Source organism: Podarcis cretensis, assembly GCF_951804945.1.
Source record: "Podarcis cretensis genome assembly, chromosome: 3".
Classification (NCBI taxonomy): Eukaryota; Metazoa; Chordata; class Lepidosauria; order Squamata; family Lacertidae; genus Podarcis; species Podarcis cretensis.
Window position 1 is genome coordinate 64,305,048 of NC_137172.1, and position 20,536 is coordinate 64,325,583.

Consider the following 20,536-nt stretch of genomic DNA (forward strand, 5'->3'; position numbering starts at 1 on the left):
CCTTTACCTTTACCTTTACCTTTACCAGTTACAGCAGTGACACTCTGCTAGGTTATACTGGATAAACTGGCATTTCAAAATGGCATTTGCATTGGGGGAAATACTTAAGGCGTTTAAAGTTAAAACAAACCACAAATTACTTCTTAAGATAGAGGACAGCACAAAAAGCAAATGAATGTAATTTGGATTCTTTGTAATAATTCAGTGAAGAAATGATATCCATTCTGGATATCTGGCTAGCATATGACTCGGTAATTAAATCACATACTGCATTTTCTAAAAGATATTAAGTTAAGAGTTTCCTAAATATTGTTTCCTTCTAGAATGTGGAAAATTGAAGCCCAGGCTACATCAGCCGTGAGAGTTTTCCCTCATCCTTCCTTTGTCTACACTGCTAAGTACCATCCAGTAGCTGAATATATTGTAGTGACAGGATGTTACGACTCTGTGATTAGAGTATGGAATGCAAAAGTGAAGGACATTTATGGGCAGCTTCTACAAGAGTTTGATGGTCACAAAAGTTTTATCAATACATTGTGCTTTGATCCAGAAGGCAAGTTTTGAATCATTTCACTCTGATAATGCTATATGCAACAATTTAGCTCATTCATCTTTATAATAACTCTTGCCAGGTGTGGCGTGACTGTTATTCTGTAGATGGAGGCTGAGAGATTGTGGCAGCCTTGTTGACAATAGAACGTGGCTAAGCAGAGAGGGGAAAGGGGTGTGGCTCATCAGAAGGGCCTGTGCCACCTGCAGAATCTTCTTCACATTCATGCCCTTTTTTAAAAAAAGAGAAGGTTCCTTTAATCAAAGCACAGCATGAGAAAAGCATATTATGTGCATTGTTTGATGCAAATGGGAGCCAAATGCTCATTAAATAGAAATAAATAAATAAATGATTGTGAAAATTCATGTGATTAGACAGAATGTGAGATGACTAGGATGGGGAAAAAATTGATCACATTCAGTGTTGCATATCATATGTGGCATCTGGCCAGTGATCTCCCATGTCACATGTAATTTTAAATTGGCGTAGTTTAAAATTTTGAGCTTCCATTAACATTTTAAATGCTCTATATTTATTACAGTAAGCCACTTTGAGGCCTACGTGGTGAAAAGTGGGATATCGATTTTTAATTTTTTAAAAAAACTTAATTGGGCCCTAAAACCACGAGACTAGCAGTTGTTCTACAATTTATGTGTCCATTGTGTGTGCCATGAAAGTTTCCCCGAACATACTGGTGTTTCCCCATGGCAAACTTGTAAACTTTGTACTTGAGTACTGCTTGCAGCTCTCCCACAGCTTTTCTCACACCTATGTAAGGTGAGAAAAACTGGGTGCTAAAGACTCAGCTCTGGAGACAACTGGGGGACAGGGTGAAACAAGAGTCACAAAAGAAACAGGAAACAGGCATTTTGAGCAAAAGAAAGAGATGCAAAAGGGAGAAGAGATTTGACTAGAAAATATTTTCTGAATTGCTTTATCTGTATACTTTGTGACATTAAGTAAACAAATTACTATTTTCTAGGATTTCATATGTTTTCTGGAGACAGCACAGGGCTGATCATCATCTGGAGTACTTTGGTAAAAGGCAATTCTCAATCGCCAATCCAAAACTGGGGTATTGATAAGGTATATAGATATCTTAAAGTAATAAAATAACTTCTGTGCACGCAATTTTATGGAAAGATGCTGGAAACATGTAGTTTTGTAGCCATATATAGGAAAGTTAAGAGTTTTGTTCCTGTTAGCAGTAGGTAAGTGGTATGTAGACAGGATTCACCAAACCAGTCCTGCCAGTGGGATTCCCTGCCCTTGCCCCCTCCTTGAACCCCCTTGAGAAAGGGACTGAAATTTTGAAAATAAAAGTGGTGCAGTCACTTAGAATAAAGCAACTTCCCTATGAGAAAATGTTACATCATTTGGAGCCGTTTAGCTTAGAGGAAAGGCAATTAAGGAGAAATATGATGGAGGTGTATAAGATTATGTACGGTGCAGAGAAAGTGGATGGAGTTTTTCTCCCTCTGGTATAATTCTAGAACCCGGGGCCATCCACTGAAACTGCATTTTGAAAGATTCAGGACAGACAAAAGAACGTACTCCACTCAGCACATAGTTAAACTATGGAATTTGCTGGCACAGGATACAGTTATGGTAATCAACTTGGATGACTTTAAAGGAGAATTAGACCAATTTATGGGGGATAGGACGATTAGTGGCTACTAGTCATGTTGGCTATGTTCCACCTCCACATTCAGAGGTATGCCTCTAAATACCAGTTGCTGGGAATCAAAAGTAGGGACAGTATGTTGTGTGCTTCCTATAGTCATCTGGTTGGGTACTTTAAGAACATAATTCTGGACTATATGAGTCCTAGTCCAACAAGGCTCTTTTGTGTTGAGATTCTTCTCCATAAGAAGTAGTGTTGGCTGCCAATTTAAATGACTTTCATGGGGGATTAGACAAACTCATGGATGATAAGGTTGCTAGCAATGATAGCTCTGTAGTTACTATAGGAGCATAGGCACTATGCCTCTGAATAGCCTTTGCTCAGAATCAACCCTGGGAAATGGACTTTGCAGAGGTATCTGATCTCCACAATGGGTTGCTAGATAGGCCTTTGCTTTGATCTGGGAGGGGGCTTCTGCTTATGAGTATACTGTATTGCATCCATGTTTTTACTAGCTCTGTCGGTGGTGTTTTTTGTAGGAGATAAATGATGATGATTTTAAAGGGACCGCGATCAATCATTTAGAGGTACATCCAAATGGAAGGCGTTTATTGATCCATACTAAAGACAGTACTGTGAGAATTATGGATCTCCGAATGTAAGTATCTAAAAGTGACTTACTTTGTTTTAAAGCGTTAAAATGATATTTGGGTATACTCCGTTCTCTTTTCTTTCCACACACTTAAAAATAACCTAAATTGACCTATTATTTCCAGGGATAGTAGGAGGCCCTTAGACCTCCAAAAAGTTATTCCTTCCGGGGGCCACAAAGCAGTATGAATCTAAATGGGAGAAAATGGCTCCTGAATTAATTCTACATTGTTAGTGGGGTAGTTAGGGTTTTCCCTAGATCCTACTCATATGTGGGGCCTGAGCCCAAGTATTTTTAATTTTCAATCATTAGCAGTCTTTCCTTTGTGCATTTTAGTTAGTAGGTGGGGGATTGGAAGTAGGAAAGTATTACTAAAAGAAAATCCTCAGAAAATTGCCTAGAACCTTCTAAAAGTAAGATACCTTCACTGATTCCTCAAGAAGTTCTGCATGCTTGCAGAAGGCCTTATGAATGCCTTGAAAATGTTCTGTTGTACCCTCACAGATAATCCAGCACCTGAGAGTTATTGTAGATACACAAGAGAGATTTGGTATTCATGTTAGAGGAAGATAGGTGCAGAATTACAACCAATGTAAGATTCCTGCCTTATCAGACATAATGCCTATCTCATTCATCATTCTGTCCCTATAGCAGTGCAAGGGTAGAGAAACCCTTACCTCAAAATAAAGACCTAAACTCAGCTATGGGGGATGATGGTGGGTACGAGTGACCCTACCAGTAGAGGTACTGCTCTTGGACCTCATGGATGCACAAAAAAGCCCTTGTGCCACTTCCTTTGGAAGCAGAATTCAAATGAGGATGAAGATTCATTTCAGAATGTGGCATTTTTTTCACCTTCGGTTTTGGCTTCAAATGAGACAGTTTGAATTCTGACCTCTTGCTATTTCTACTAACAGAGAGCTATACCTTATTTCTGTTTGACGGTATATCAGTTAAATTTCAAGGGGTTAATTGGAATTATGATGATCAAAAGTCTTGGTACTGAGAGCCTCCTATTCCTTTGGATGATGCATCTAGATTGACTCTGCCTCTATCAAATGACTCTGAGGGAGGGTCATTCTGTGGTCTGAGGATGTTTGCCTACCATATCCTGGAGCGAAAACTCACAGTAAAGTGAAATTCAGCTTTTATAACATCTTTTTGAATTTTTTTCTAGCCTTGCCACAAAGAAATATATTGGTGCAACAAACTATCGAGAAAAAATCCGCAGTACTTTAACACCATGTGGAACATTCCTTTTTTCTGGAAGTGAAGATGGTATAGCCTATGTCTGGAATCCAGAAACAGGTATGGAAGTTCATTATTTTAAGCTGTTAGAAAAGAACTATATTTTTTTCATTTACAGGTTAACATATTTTAAATGAGGCTTTTTAAATAACTTTGGCATAGAATCAAAAATGCAGATCTGTTTGCCTTTTATCCATTGCTTCCTGTATGCTGATTTAAGTGACTGATCTTTTTGCCCCTTTCTACTTAATTTGGAAGAGGTGTTTGTTTGTGTGTAAGAGGGAGTATCTGAGTTAGTTCACATACAAAAGGCTTTAGCAATCGCTGCTCTCTTTCCCTACCCACTGTGCACCAGTTTCTTCACCTACATTCTGGTTCTTGGTGATCTATAGTTTACTGCTTTGTCTGAACTGGGCAAACTGTGATCAACTCAAACCATACATAGCCCTCAAATCCAGGGTTTGATTGGGTGTGAATAATCACTGTAGCTTGTATCCAACAATTTCATCCTGTTTGGGCAAGGATTTCTGTCTGTGCATGAAACTTCTCCACTCATGTGCCCCTCAGATCTGTTTGGGAGGTGGGGGTCACTCAACCCTCCAGATGTTCAATAGTGAATGGTCTTGGGTTAGAAATAGTGCTGATTCAGACAGACTCTAAGCCACATCTGGCACAGCATGAAGCACCTCAGAATGAGGTGTGCTCTTTTCTGAAAGAATGAATTGGGTTCCAAACTGAATTTTGTAGTTGGTGCACAGCGCTAGTTTCAGGTTTTCTCATCTTTCCCACCTTTGATTATTTTTCTAACTGGCGGTCGTTTATATACTGCTATGGGCTTTCCTCAATACCTTTACTGATATAGTTGATATGCACACCAACAAATAAAGTTCTTCATTAATCTAGACACAGCATAAAAAACACCATAGCAACAAAATAGAGCAGCAGATAAGTATTTTGTACCTGTACAAAAGGAAAAGAGGAGAAGCTAAACATGTTATGAGCAGGATATTTGCCTATAATTCTCAGATGGCAAGTATGAGATCATTCTTTGGTCATTGGACTCATTAAAGTCAAACTAGCTCTACTAATGAAGAAATGCATGGCCATTTGAATAAAGCTCTGTCTAACCGTTTCTTTTTAACTTTCTTTTTGTAGGTGATCAGGTAGCCATGTACTCTGATCTTTCCTTCACATCTCCAGTTCGTGATGTTGCCTTCCATCCACATGAGCATATGGTGTCATTTTGTGCCTTTGGTCAAAACCAGCCTATACTCGTGTACATTTATGATTACAAAGGTAATTTGTGTGTGACTGTATAAGTCTATCTAGCATTTCCTAATCTGCAGTGACTGTGACAGGCCATTCTCCCAACTTTGAAGCCAAAGTGGTGGGCAGCTATCATTCCACCAGCCTTGCAGGGATCTCTGCTTCCCTCCCCAGTTCCAAAGTGGGGATATTTCTTTCTGTAATATCGGGGTGTGGGGAAAGAGATTGTGATCAGGACTGCAATGCATATGGAAATTCCCTCTTGCCAAGCTTCTTAGCTGCATGTGAGGGGGAGATTTTTCACCCAGAGAGCAGCTGTGTTAGAGCTAGACGTTCTCTGCTGCACCCCTGAGTCCTCCACCCCTGAGTCCCCCATAATCCCCATCCCTGTGCTTCTAATTAAATAAAAAACATGGGCATAGCTGCACACTACACATTTAGCACATTTAGCATAATGTATAGCTTGGACATAGTTAAAGCCTAATATACTGGCACAAAGCTCTTGCCAAAGAAATATACTCTTTTTGTGCTTAAATGTTATTTGCCAAGACTATGGCTGCATCTATGCTTTTGGAGTGCATTGCCTTGCCAGTTGTTTCAGAAACAGGTTTTCAAAAATCTTGAGGATAGCCCAAATAAATGTAATGCCAGTAAAATATCAAAGCTAGCTTTTAGCGATGGTGAAAGCCAGAGAAAGGATAAAGGAGGTTATTGTTAGTCCTGCCCCAGCATCCCCTAGTGGTAAAGAAAGATTATTGCAATGAAAACGCCAAAAATGTATTTTGAGGACAGGAGTTTACCAGCCCAGATTGCTAGGCAAGGGCATGTCTGCATCGCCAAGAATGCCGAGCTTCTCTATAGAAACCTGTACAACAAGATAATCTCACTCTTAGATATATTACAGACATAGGCATTTCAGGGTGCCAGGATGGGGTAGCGGTCTCAGTGTCCCCTGAGCTACATCCCTGCATGAAGAGAAAAGCTTTTTCGTTTGTGTTTTTTATGCTCCTGCTACAGCTCAATTGTTTGCAGTGGAAGGGGGAGGAATTTCTGATGTGAACATGCTCTTATGGAGCATCTTTTGCAATGCAGGAAAGAAGCCCTCTACCTCAGCTATTTTATAAGACTTTTTTCACAATGATTTTAATTTTTTAAAAAGATTGTAAAGGCAGTGAACAGGAGAACAAATGGCTTTGGGCCTTTTGTTATTCAGAGATAAATGGTTTTCTCTGTAGTGCTTCTAAACTCTTTACTCTTTACAGGCAAGATTTTCAGTTGTCTCCCCCTCTCAAATCACATATAGTAGAGCAAGTTTGTTTCAAGTACAGTGGTGCCCCGCAAGACGAATGCCTCGCAAGACGGAAAACTTGCTAGATGAAAGAGTTTTCCGTTTTGGAGGTGCTTCGCAAAACGAATTTCCTATGGGCTTGCTTCGCAAGATGAAAATGTCTTGCGAGTTCCTGCGGGGTTTTTTTCCTCCCCCCCCTTTTTCTAAGCCGCTAAGCCGCTAATAGCGCTAATCCGCTAAGCCGTCAATGGGCTTGCTTCGCAAGACGAAAAAACCGCTAGACGAAGAGACTCGCGGAACGGATTCTTTTCGTCTTTGGAGGCACCACTGTATTTGTATGCTGTATTTCTGCTTTCAGCCTTGAGGCAGTTCAGTCATATAAAGTATTCAGTCTATGTTGGCCTTCCCAACTTGCTGACGTCCAAGTGTTCTGGACAGAGGTGCCAAGTTGTGCCCAACATTGGGGGGGGGGGCGTTGAGTGTGTGTGTGTGTGTGACCCCACAGTGTGTGGGGGGGGCGTTGAGTGTGTGTGTGTGACCCCACAGCCCAGCCAGGCCACCTCAGCCTGCCATCCTCTGCCCGCCTGCCACCTTACCTTTATTTGCCGCCACTGCTGTGAGGCTGAGGTCAACTCTTTCCCCTCAACGAGGCCCGCTTTAGCGTGTTTCTTTGGATTGCCAGGGTGCCTTCCCAAAAGATAAAAAGCTTCTAGGGACCAGCCAGTTAGTATCCTCTCAAACCTGATAGTATCTTTCTTGATCTGTGGTATACATACTATCCAGGCACATGGAATTAATGATGACTACAGTGGTACCTCGGGTTAAGAATTTAATTCGTTTTGGAGGTTTGTTCTTAATCTGAAACTGTTCGTAGACTGAGGTACCACTTTAGCTAATTGGGCCTCCCGCTGCTGCGCTGCCGCAATTTCTGTTCTCATCCTGAAGCAAAGTTCTTAACCAGAGGTACTATTTCTGGATTAGTGGAGTCTGTAACCTGAAGCATCTGTAACCCGAGGTACCACTGTACAGATTTTTGGACTAGTCAGTTTTTTGTGGCTTCTCTGATCCAATAGTATACAGGTTACAGATGCTTCAGGTTACAGATGCTTCAGGTTACAGACTCCGCTAACCCAGAAATAGTACCTCGGGTTAAGAACTTTGCTTCAGGGTGAGAAAAGAAATCGCACAGTGGCGGCGCAGTGGCAGCAGGAGGCCCCATTAGTTAAAGTGGTGCTTCAGGTTAAGTTTCAGGTTAAGAATGGACCTCCAGAACGAATTAAGTTCTTAACCCGAGGTACCACTGTATGAAGTTTAACAATCTTTTATGAAAAGATGAACTTAGTGCCGTTCCAATGTTTTTCATCTGCAGTTGCCCAGCAAGAAGCTGAATTAGTAAAAGATTTTAGAGGATTGAATCTATCCACATCATCTAGAGGTCCACAGATTTTTAGTAATTCTGCTGATATTTCTGGACAAAAGGACTCAATGTCTCCTGCTGACCAGTTTGCCAGTGCTGCAAGAATGTCTCTGAGGATGCAGAAAGTGAAACAAAAACTGGATTCTGTTATGGTATGGTTACATTTCTTTATTATTTCCCACTAACTGTTCATCTGTAGTGGGTAAGGTGGGAGGGAAGGGATTTAGGTTGGCTGCTTCAGTACCTCAATCTCTTTGCACCTTGGGAAGGGCTTCTCCTTGCAAGGAATCTTTCTGCTCTTTGAGGATGTCCTACTTCATGTGCTCTGTTGTATTAGATCCATCAGAGCTTGAGTGTATCCGACAAAAATAATGTCTCCTCTCTGTCTTCATTTCTGTTGTGCTTATCCAAAATATACATACAAATATCTGCTAGGCTCAGCTATACTGGTCCACTAGTTTGCATATGCCAAAGAAGCACAGCCATTCTAATGATACAGGCCCTAGCATCTTGAGTCACTGTCTTCTTATCTCTCTACAGGTACCTTTAAAAATGGAAAGAGTAACCTCAGATATACCCCCAGCACCATGCTCTTCTGCTTTAATGTAACTTTTAAATGGAGCGAATTAACCACTATCCAATACCGTTAGAACATTAATTATTGGGAAATGAAACTTAACTAAGGTTTGCTGCTTTTCAGCACACATCTCATCATACTATTTATTATTCATTTTATCATATTTAAAATATTTATAGGCTGCCTTTCTGAGTAGAATTCTCTGCAGGCAACTTTGCCAGAAGGAACCACCGCCATATCCATAGCCTGGCCACTTGCAACAGAAAGTAGGGGGAAGACAACTGGGCCCGATGCTGTTATATGACAGCAGTGAGACTGGTCAGGATCCAGCAAACTTTGCCCCTCCTACCCCATGAAATGCCTCATTCCATGGCTTTCTGCTGGCCCTTGCCAGCAGGAATAACACCAGTAGGCCACAGCTGACAGAAGGCCAGCTTAGCTGGGGGAGTTGAGTGGACCATTTGCTGCAAAACACTCACCTCACTGTGGAAGAGCGAGTTTGGATTGTTCTACCCCACGATAGAAAATCAAAAATATAACTGCCAAAATACGCTCTCAGCACTTAATGAACCAGCAATAATAAAACACCCACCCAGTCAAAAAGAAAGACAGTTTCCCCAGATTAAAATTATTGTTGTTGTTTAAAAAAGAACAATATTTTATAATAATAAAAACAACAGCCCACAAATATATGTATAACATCTTGAAAGCATGTTGTTACAAGGTGCACCAGCCAGGGTTCAGTAACACTATCTCTTCTCCAGCTGCATTTCAGACAGGTTTGCAGCAATAACCTTGCTCTGTAGGGATAAGTGTGGTATTTCCTAGATAGCATGCACTTTGCTGTCTCTCAGTATTTTACCTCCAGCACTTCCAATTTCTGTCCCATTTCCAAGTGGTGGGTCACAATAGCCTTATGCATCTCAGTAGGTGCAAGAAAAGTTGCTACAAGGTGGTAAAAAGATTTACTTGCATGACACAACAATTCAGGGAATTATCATCTGAGATCAATATAATTAAATATGAAAAAGCTGTAAATATATTGTTATTACTTAAGGCAAAATAGGCACACACACATTGTACACTTTTATAGCTGCCAGAAGCAAATGCCGTAAATGCTTCAGAACTAAATGAAAGACCTCTCTGAATCTTGATTGAAGCGAACATAATTACAATTTTGGGCATGTCTTATAAGTGACAAATGTTTATATTGTACCTCCCAAAAGTATGTATAATTATGTGTTATCTTTTGAGACTGAGAAAAGGTGTGGCTTATTCAAATGTAGATGTATCCTTGTATTTATAAAATAGTCATAGTATTTTACATTTGCCTTCATTTGACATAGATGCAGGTTTTTTATATTCATCTCAATAATTTTAATAAATGACCTCCACTTTTGCTTTCCTTCCTCTCTTCCATTTGTACCCATTCTTTTTTGGCAATAATAATTTTTACTAATTTCAATATACAAACTACCTTTTAAGAATTTCTCTCTTTATCTTTCCCATAGCAGTGATAAAATTCAGTTTAAAAGCTTTCATTCAATTTATTTGATTCTTCTTAATATTTTCCAGGTTTTCTAGTATGGATTCCATTATTGAAATTCAAGAAAAAGCAAAGCCAGGGCTTTGATGTATAGGCTTTATGTAGTCACTCACTCACAAGGATGAGGCAAGCACTTGCACGTCATGGAGGCTTGGAAATGTGACACACACACAAACACACACAAACACTGTTCAAATACTAGCAGCCCATTTTGGATCGATCAAATACTTGCTAGTTTGATTCCCCAGCATCTCTGCTGAACTGCTACCTAGCTCACTTAATATTGCAGGCGCATGCTGGACCCCCTCAATCTTGGGGGCAACCTGGAGCCTCTGGTTGGAGGTATCAATATTTGGGGGAGGGCACGTTTTGCCAAAATACAACACTTTCAGTGGTGGTGGGGAGCCTAAGTTGAGGCTGGGATCCAAAATCGCCGGTGAGAACTGAGCATGCTCAGTATTATTATTATAATTCTTCTTCTTCTTCTTCTTCTTCTTCTTCTTCTTCTTATTATTATTATTATTATTATTATTATTATTATTAATTTAATACCCCGTCCATCTGGCTGGATTTCCCCGGCCACTCTAGGCAGCTTACAGAATATATAAAACATAATAAAGCATCAAACATTAAAAGCTTCCCGATACAGGGCTGCTTTCAGATGTCTCCTAAAAGTTGTATAGTTCTTTATTGACATCTGAAGGGAGGGTGTTCCACAGGGAGGGTGCCACTACCAAGAAGGCCCTCTGCCTGACTTGGAGGAGAAGCAGAAAACGGGGGGGGGGGGGGGTAGCAATGCAACTGAGTATCCTGGAGAGTGAGACCAAAGAGGAACACGCCACTTCAATGCTTTGTAGCAGTCTCACTTGTGTATAGCCAGAGCAGTCCCAGTTATCTGAAGCAGTTGGGTCCTTGGATAGGCAAAACAGCACTATCCACATGCAAGAGGAAAGGTATCAGCAGACTTAAGGAAGCCTCAGCATCTCTTCAAACCAGCCCAGTAGAGACTTTGCATGCTCAGCGTCCACAGAATGCTGACCAAGTAATGGAGGTGGACAGAAAGGAAGCCAGAAGGGAGAGGAAGGGAGAAGAATGGAATGAACCAGGCCCATTGCATGTCTCATTTGCAACTAGTTTTGGGTTGGATCCAGAGTTCATTTAAGTGCTACTAAGTTCATGGTAGTTGAGGGACCCTTCAGAACAGCATGGGAGGTGGTGCCTACAGAGGAAAGGGGAATCAGTGAAAAGACCTTCCCCCTCAATCCAGAAGGAATATCTATGAGATCGCAGCCTCATCTATTAATGGGAGGAACCCTTCTGTTTGCTGAGGGCAAATTGGCTCCAACTCTGATTGCACCAGTATGGTGCTGCAGTGTAGTTGATTCTTTTCTACAGCTTTTGAGAAGTTTGCTCAAAGCCAGTTGTGCAGGATGTTTCAGAGTACAAGCAACTTGCATTGTGCACAGAAGTAAGACTAGATAGGGGTATGGGAGGTGCCGTCTGCCTGAAAACTGCACAGAGAATTTTAGAGTCCGGTGGGTATCTTCCACATGCAAGTAAAACCTCACTTGCTTTGGCAATAGCTAGACAGCAGCTTTTTCTATGATGGCTTACTTTTCTAGAAATGATGTGTGATTTGCCCGTAGGAGAACTGTAAATACTCAAAATGCATTAAGAAAATTTCAATATAGGAAAATATATTTTCCAGTAAATTCTTTTATAATACTAGTTGGCTTTGCCTTCCTTGTCGTTATTCTGTGAGCAATAAGTGACATATAAATAGCAGCAAGTAATATATTTATATGTAGGATCAAAGTTCAGGTTTGCATAGATTATATTGCAAAACTTTATTTTTTGTATTAGAGTGGTTTTGCATGTGGGGCTGCTCCAGTATTGAACAAAAGAGTGCAGTTTTTCTAATAGCAGACTATTGTCAGCTTCCTAGTCTGAGGAAATCATGATTTAAGAACTACTGTTTGTTCAAGAACAGCATGTCCCAAAGGCACAAAACTTCAAAAAGGAATCTTAAAAACAAAAAGAAAAGGCATAGTGCTGACTTTGCCAGCCTAATTTGACTTGCAAGCATATATGAAAATTTTGATTCTATTAGTTGAAAAGGTCACAGCACTGAATTATCAAAGAAATGCCAGAGAAATAGTTATTCACTTGTCCGGTCTTGAACTTGCTTCAATTCTCTTTATTTCTGTGTACAATTCACTTTTTTTACATGAAAATTAGGCCCATGGAAAATGAATATTTGCATAATTTACATAGAACTGCCATAATACAAAGACAAAATGCAAAGCAGCTTTGTTTAAACTTGGCAGAAAGTATGTGGCCTTCTCTTTAAAAGCACACACACACAAACCCATCCCTGACATTTTTGTGCTTGCAGTTTTACTCAACTCAGACTTTGTAGTAAACTGTCTGTGATAAAACTGTGGTTTATAGGTGAAGCAAGCCCAGTGCATTGTGAAAAAATGAGTTGATTGGTGTTAACTATCTTAGCCAACCTTTTCTTGTTGTTGAAAAGGTGTTTAGCAATCCCTTCCCACAGCCTACATTTCAGAAATGTGGATTGCTTCACTGTGATGTTTTTACATGCTGGCCGATTAAAAGGAAGGAGAGGGGGAAAGTAAAAGCCAGGTAGCATCAAGAAGCACGTGTCTACTTAACCTGTTTACCATAAAATATACTGTAAAATATTTCCATTTGGCTCATGTGCCTCACAAACTGATAATAGCTCAGTAACAGCTCTAATAAGTGCTTGGCTCCACAGGTTGTATTGGGTAAGTGTCAGGTACTTCTGCTGTTCACTTTGGGGAGAGGGGTGTTGTGAGCAGATGTATCTCTGCCTCCTTTTTTTGCAACCTGCTTGTTCCCATAGAAAAGTAGTTTGAGTGCATTTTCAGGAGAGAAGAGCCTGAGCATTGACTCAGGAGCAGAGAGAATCAGGAACATGCATACCCCATTCATGAGAACAGAAGATTCTTCCCTTTAGGCAGTGGAATGTTTGGCTAAGTAAATCCTTAGAATTTATGTTGGGAATATGATTGGCTCTAAAGAATTCTCATGGAACTAATTCATTTCACGTGGGTGTGTACAAGGGAGCTTCCTATTTAATTTTATCTGTAGTCCTCTGTTCTTTATGGAGTCCAAATTGCACCACTGTTATGGCATATTTTACATTACTACTGCTGCTGCTGCTGCTGCTACCAGATAATCATAGGCAGAGACATATAAGAGGGTAAGGAATTACTGGTATATTTGTTTCTTGTAAACATTAGTTATCTGAATAATAATTAATCATCATTATTCATGTTAATTTATTACCTGTCCTTCACCCCAAGGTGGGTTACAGCATTAAAACACATTATTAAAAACAATTCAGAACAGCTTACAGCTATAAAAAAATAAAGTAGGCCCTAAAAGCATAGGGGACAAGGGTGACACTGTGGGTTAAACCACAGAGCCTAGGACTTGCCGATCAGAAGGTCGGCAGTTCGAATCCCCATGATGGAGTGAGCTCCCGTTGCTTGGTCCCAGCTCCTGCCAACCTAGCAGTTTAAAAGCACGTCAAAGTGCAAGTAGATAAATAGGTACCGCTCTGGTGGGAAGGTAAACAGTGTTTCCGTGCGCTGCTCTGGTTCGCCAGAAGCAGCTTAGTCATGCTGGCCACATGAAGCTGTACTCCGGCTCCCTCGGCCAATAAAGCGAGATGAGCGCCGCAACCCCAGAGTCTGGACCTAATGGTCAGGGGTCCCTTTAACTTTACCTTTAAAAGCATACACAGCAAGATTCAAAAGCCAAGGTAAGAACGTGCATAATGAAGGTGCCAGACCCACCCCTGTGGGTAGGGAGTTCCACAGTTTAGAGGCTGCCACAGAGAATGCCCTCTCCCAGGCCGCCCCCCCCCCGAGGGTGGTGGAATTATTAATAGGGCCGTATGCCAATCTCAGCACCTGAGAGGTTCTGGAGGGAAGGAGGCAGTCTTTTGGATACTTGGGACCTGAGTCATTTGGGGCTTTAAATTCTAACCTTGAATTTGGCCCAGAAACCAACTGGCAACAAGTGCAGCTTTTAAAAAACGGGTTTTTTGAGATCTAAATGGAACACCAGCCAGAATCTGGCTGCTGCATTTTGGAGCAACAAGTTTCTGAGTCGTCTTTAAGGTCAGCCACACGTAGAGTGTGTTGCAATAATCCAGTCTGGAAGTTATCAGAACATAGAGTACAGTGGCCAAGTCATCTCCATCCAAAATGATTTGTAGCTGGCAAACCATCTGGAACTGAAAAAAAGACACTCCTAGCCACCGAGGCCACCTGAGCCTCCAACAACAGTGTTGAATCCAGGAGCACCTGCAAACTGTGAACTTGCTCCTTCCAGTGCGTGTTGATAGAGCCCTTTTGAAGTCATCACCATGATGACTTTCCAGAAGTATTATTCACAGTGGTAATTTCCCATATGCACAGCCAGGATCATGGTACACCGTGCTATAGTATACCTCTGTATGTGAAGGCATTTGGCAGCATGAACTGGCCCTAAATCTAATCTGAGCTTTGGCAGACAAAGGACTCGGTTGAACCACAGCTTAGTTTTTGAAAAGATTGTTCTAATATGCATAGCTTAGAAAATCAACAAATTTCCATTACTGCATTACATTTATATCCCACCTTTTTCTGCTGTGGACCCCAAGGCAGTGCAATGTGTTTCGCAGGTGATCAAGGCATTGACCAGAGCTAGGCCTGCTAATCTTTAGCAAGGTGTTACCTGCATGTGTCTTCTGATTGACTGCAGAACCAAGTAATTAATCTAGTCGCAATAAGTAAATAATCTAGTAGAGGTGAAATTATAAGACAAGGTGACTGCAGAACCTTTTCCCTTCTAGGCAAACTTTTGCTGGCCACATGCCAGTGTTGGCTGGGGCCAGAGGCAAAAAAGGGCAGAGTAATGGGTGCAAATATTACCTTGGTACAGTTGGCTAATCATCCCTTTCTAGACTCCATCTAGGCAAGAGTCGTTATAAGAGTTTGTTGGTTTATTAATGATATTTTTATATTGCTTAATACGTGGCATTCTTAAGCTGTTGTCATGGAAGTTCATGGACATATCAAAACATTCAAGGAGTATGTGAAGCAAGGACAGGGATGGGATGTGACCTGGAGAGAGTCAGTTTGGCCCTTGAGCCAAAGTGCCCTCAGTGTGGCACGTTCATCAACCCATAAAGACTGAGACCATGCGTATTAAATGAGAGGTTAAGCAAAGATCTCAAGAGCTTGAACAATTTTGATATCTTGAACTTTTCAGTAACCCCATATTTCAATGTCACAGGTTTTGAGTGTTTATAAAGTGAAAAGAACTAGATTAGCCGTGTTTTCTCTGAAAAAGTGGAGTTCAATTTGCTATTGGGGAAGTAAACAAATATTTAAGTTAGGTCCATTTTTTTCCTGAGTCAGTTATCCAGCCATTCAATCCCATTTGTGTGGTTTATGAATGAAAACCTAAGCCTTTACTAGAAAACTAATAACTCTGAGAGGAATGTTAACTAAACTCTTGTAGTTACAGATAGGTAGCCGTGTTGGTCTGCAATAGTCAAAACAAAACAAAAAAATTCCTTCCAGTAGCACCTTAAAGACCAACTAAGTTAGTTCTTGGTATGAGCTTTTGTGTGCATGCACACTTCTTCAGATATCTGAAGAAGTGTGCATGCACACGAAAGCTCATACCAAGAACTAACTTAGTTGGTCTTTAAGGTGCTACTGGAAGGAATTTTTTTATTTTGTTTAAACTCTTGTAGGTATATCTTAAATCTAATTGAGAATATGTCAGCAGAATTATATTACAAGCATAATATAGGACTATCGGTCCACAATAGGTGGACATATTTATTACTTTGCAGCATGGAGGCAACAGTGTTGATATAACAATTAAAACAAAATGGGGTGCCCAAAGGAAATATTGGTGTGTGTTTTCTAGAAGACAGGATGAAATCAATAATCTTTTATAATTGTCTTTGCAAAAGTTTATTTTAAAATCTACTGTATCATCTTTTTGAAAAGCAAGCCATTGAAATTTTCTGTTCTTGCACTGATCTAACAATAATTTTGCTGTAAATTTAGTGTCCCAATGAGGAAATTACAACTTTATTTTCCTTTTGTAGACCAGCTCCAGTCCGTTGCTTCCTAGTCCATCTCTCCTTTCACCACACTCCAAATTAAGTTTGGCAAATACACTGGGCAAGCCACCAATTCCTCTGTATCCTCTTCCTACTCAAAGCGGTAAGGTGATTTATTCTGTTTTTGTAGCATATTCTTATTTTGGTTTCTGTGATTATATTCAATGAGCATACTCAATTATTGCTTTTTAACATGTTTAACATGCACACTTTGAACTAATCCCCAAGTGCTTTTAAGAATGCCACATTTTTATCTACTTTCAAAAAAATGTGTATTGAACTGGTTTTATTGTTGTGGTTTTTGTTTGTTTGATTGATTATACTGTATACTGCACTATATCTTTAAAGCAGTATCACACCACTTTAAACAGTCATGGCTTCCCCCAAAGAATCCTGGGAACTGAAGTTTGTTAAGGGTACTGAGGATTGCTAGGAGATCCCTACTCCCTTCACAGAGATACAATTCTCAGAGTGGTTTAATAATCGAGCCATCTTCCTGGGAATTCTAGGAGTGGTAGTTATGAGAGGAGAAAGGTTTAACAATACTCAACACGCTTAACAAACTACAGTTCCCAGAATTCTTTTGGAGAAGCTCTGGCTGTTTAAAGTGGCATGATACTGCTTTAAATATATAATGCTGCTGGAGCCTAAATAAAAAATAATATATGTTATGCAGACTCAACAGAAATGAATTAGAAGATCTGGAGTCCGTGATAAGCAGCAATTGCTCAAAGCAGTCAGAAAAATAAAAGATAGGAAAAGCTGCTGGTTTCAAACTGCTATACAGATCATTAACATCCATATAAAGTGAATGGAGTCCCAATCCAATCACTGACAGGGAAAAAACTGTTGAAGGCTGGGAGCACTCATAATCACCACTGCCTCTGCCTGCTCTGGAATAATCTTCTTTGTCTTAGGACGGGAAGAGAGAGGTGGATGTGGTGGCAGTTCATAGACTCAGGGCAGTAGTAGCAGGCTGCAAGCAAGTATATATTTGCCCACTGCTCCTACTCATGAACATTTGAAGAGAAATGTTTTCCTGTCCTTGAATTCCTAATTACCACTGCTTTCTGATCATTACATTTAAGTTCCCTTAAGACATGCACTTATGTCCTATAAACCTCATAGAATTGTAGTGGTGGGTGGAACACCAAGGGTCATCTAGTCCATCTCCCAGAAATTCAGGAATCACAGTTAAAGAATCCCTGACAGATGGCTATCCAACCTGTTTAAAACCCCAATGAAGCAGTCCACCTTTCAAGATATTTCATTCCACTGTTAAACAGCTCTTGCCATCAGAAAGTTATTCCTGATGTCTAATCATAGTCTCATTTATCATTTGAATTCATTGGTTCGAGTCCTACCCTCTGGAACAGCAGAAAACAAGCTTGCTCCATCTTTCATGTGACAGCCCTTCTCCTCTTGATCTCCTCTTTACCAGGCTAAACATACCCAGCTTCCTCATAAGGCTTGGTTTCCAGACCCTTGATCATCTTCATCTTCCTCCTCTACACACATTCCAACCTGTCCATAGCCTTCTTAAACTGTGGTGCCCAGAGTGCAGTATGTTAATAATGTATAGCTTCCCCTTCTAGGACGAGATATTGCTCTACACCCTTCAGATGCGGCCAAAGATAGCAATCTCGACAGCAGCTCAATTTCAAGCCATAACCCCTTGGCGTGTCACAGCAGTGCATTCATGTGTCTATAATCCATTATTGGCAAGACTATCTAACAGCACTTTTAAAAAGCAAAATGCATTCTTTAAGTCAGAGGAATGACACTCCAGAAATATAAACAATATCTCAAACTTATTTTAATGGATCTTTTCAAATACATGACCTGAAAATCAGGATTGCAGGAAAATCTACTATAAAAAAGAATGCATATGTTCTTAGATTTTCCCATGAGAAAATCTCTTCAGTTTTGGAGACATTGTAACACCAGGCTGCATTGTTACAATGCATTATTTTTCTAGAGATGGGTTGGGGGGAATTATTCATTTTTCATACCTTTCACCGTCAACTATATACTGTGAAGAAAGGAATCTGTGTTAAGCAGACTTGGCTCTGAGACTTTTTTAATTATTGCCTGATTATTTGATTATTTCACCATAGGAATAAGCTCAGCCTCCTTCACTTCTCAAGATTGGGGGGTGGGGGAACTCAGCCTCATCCCAACAGATAGCCCTATAGAGTTGGCGCCTTTGTATCTGTGTAGTTTTAGATTTTTCTCCTCCTTTCCCACTGACTGGTTTTGGAAGAGGGAGATGTGGCAGTCTGTGGCTGCAATGAAGAGCATTGCTCGGCTGCATTCATTTTTTGTCTGCTCCTTTTTGTTGGATTGCTCTGTGCTTTCATCATAGCTCAAACATAAGGGAAGGGCCATGGCTCAGTGGGAGAGCATCTGGCTTTGAAGGCAAATGGGCCAAGCTTCTCCAGGTTGGACTGCCGCTGCCAGTCAGCGTAGGCAGTACTGAGCTAGATGGACAAATGATCTTGCTTCACTATAAGGCAGTTTCCGGTGGAAATGAAGCCCTGCATAAGGACTTCCGCTTCCACAGCGGGGCTTCCACCCTGCATGCTGTTGCTGATGGTATGATCAGATGAGTGCAACATTGAATTCCTCACTGTGCTTCCCACTCTACCCTGGGATTGTACAAATAAGGGTGGGATAAAAGTATACTTAATCAAACTCATCTTTTTCATAGGAGTCACATGCTGGGTTAACATCTTCATCAAACTTTCCACTTTGATATTATGAAAGGAAGATAAGGGAAAGGAATGGAGGGATAGGAAAGATAATTCCTGAAATAAATTGCATTTAAAATACTTGGATTCTATGGCAGCATCATTGCCTACTAGGTTTGAATACAGTTAGAGAATTCCCATTTGAAGTTCTAAAGCTATTTATTCTAGCATAGTGCTGTTGATCAATGGAACTGGTCTAATAAGTACATTGAAACCTTAGGAAGTTTATTACTTTTAGACAGGTCATATGCTATATCTGGACATGATTCAGGAGTTAACCACATGGGATCATTTCCTCAGTCAGAACAACTAACCTCTAGAAATGTTTCCTCTTTCTTAGGACTGGGGAGACTCAGTTCAGCTAAGCATAATTTAGAGCTGCCTAAAGGCAACTCAGCTAATGCCCAGGAAAACTACTGAATCTTGCTTTCCAGAAAAGAAGTGTAGCAAAAAGTGAGATCTGAACCAACCAGAAAGTTATAAAAAGGGCATGTTTGTCCTTATGAAAAGATTAACAAAACTGATTGGGTTTTTAAACACAAAATTCTAAATGGGATCTTCTAATAACAAAGATGGTTTAGCATGTGCTAAAGATAATGTTTATTTAACATTATATGGCTATTTCTGTAATGACAGCAATTTGGCTATCTCCCCCCCCCCCAATTTGGTTGGCTGTTTTTTTAAAAAATATGACTTTCCAGATTCCTCTAGTTGACTGATAATTTTCTAAAAGTAATAGTGCAAATGTCAAATAACATGCCTTTTAAATTTTTGGCTTACTTAAACTGTTTACGTTGAAATCAAGACCGCACAGATTCCTCCATTATGTGTTCTTTTTTCATGTTTTTTCATGTTTTTTTCTAGGCATGTTAATTAAAATATTTAACTGGGGAAATGTAGAATACTGAGCACAATAGCTGCAAAACTTTGAAGATTCCAAAGCTTTATCAAGTGAACATAACTCATATTTATGTGAAATTGGTATATGTTAGGATAATTACTGCTGCGCCTTTGGGATAAAGGAAGTATTGTCAGCCAAATTATACAAGGGTGTGGATTAAATCAACCATTACTCTCTACTTGGCATTGATCATTGTGGGTTGCAAAATCAAGATATGACGTAGTATTGTGCAAATTACTTGCCAAAATGTGTTCCTGCCATTTCTTTAATTATATGGTAAAGTGGTTGCGGGGGCGGGGGGGGGGGGAGGCAGCTATAAGCAAAGGATTGAGTAGAATTCAACTTAGCTTTATTATGATGAGTTACCATCATATTTTTTTTTAATAATATTTATTAAAAAATTTCCAGAATAAAAAGGAAAGATAGCAAGAAAGAAAGAAAAAACAAATATGATTTACATTTGGTTTCAGTGGCATCTTTCCTGGACTTCCCCCCCCTCCCCCTCTTGTATTCCATTTCCCTTAAATTGATTCCACAGATTC

The 20,536-nt window shown here is 40.2% G+C and overlaps 1 protein-coding gene and 1 long non-coding RNA gene across 2 annotated transcripts in view; one reads left to right on the forward strand and one right to left on the reverse strand.

The window, feature by feature from the left end:
• Positions 1-20,536, forward strand: part of AHI1 (Abelson helper integration site 1) — a 70,987-nt gene that overhangs the window by 22,786 nt on the left and 27,665 nt on the right. The window contains exons 13-19 of the mRNA XM_079970704.1: positions 324-553; positions 1,533-1,636; positions 2,714-2,832; positions 4,004-4,134; positions 5,230-5,370; positions 7,998-8,197; positions 16,329-16,446. Coding sequence (XP_079826830.1) covers positions 324-553; positions 1,533-1,636; positions 2,714-2,832; positions 4,004-4,134; positions 5,230-5,370; positions 7,998-8,197; positions 16,329-16,446 — 1,043 coding nt within the window. The remainder of the gene's footprint in view (positions 1-323; positions 554-1,532; positions 1,637-2,713; positions 2,833-4,003; positions 4,135-5,229; positions 5,371-7,997; positions 8,198-16,328; positions 16,447-20,536) is intronic.
• Positions 1-20,536, reverse strand: part of LOC307213039 — an 81,645-nt gene that overhangs the window by 3,536 nt on the left and 57,573 nt on the right. The window lies entirely within an intron of this gene.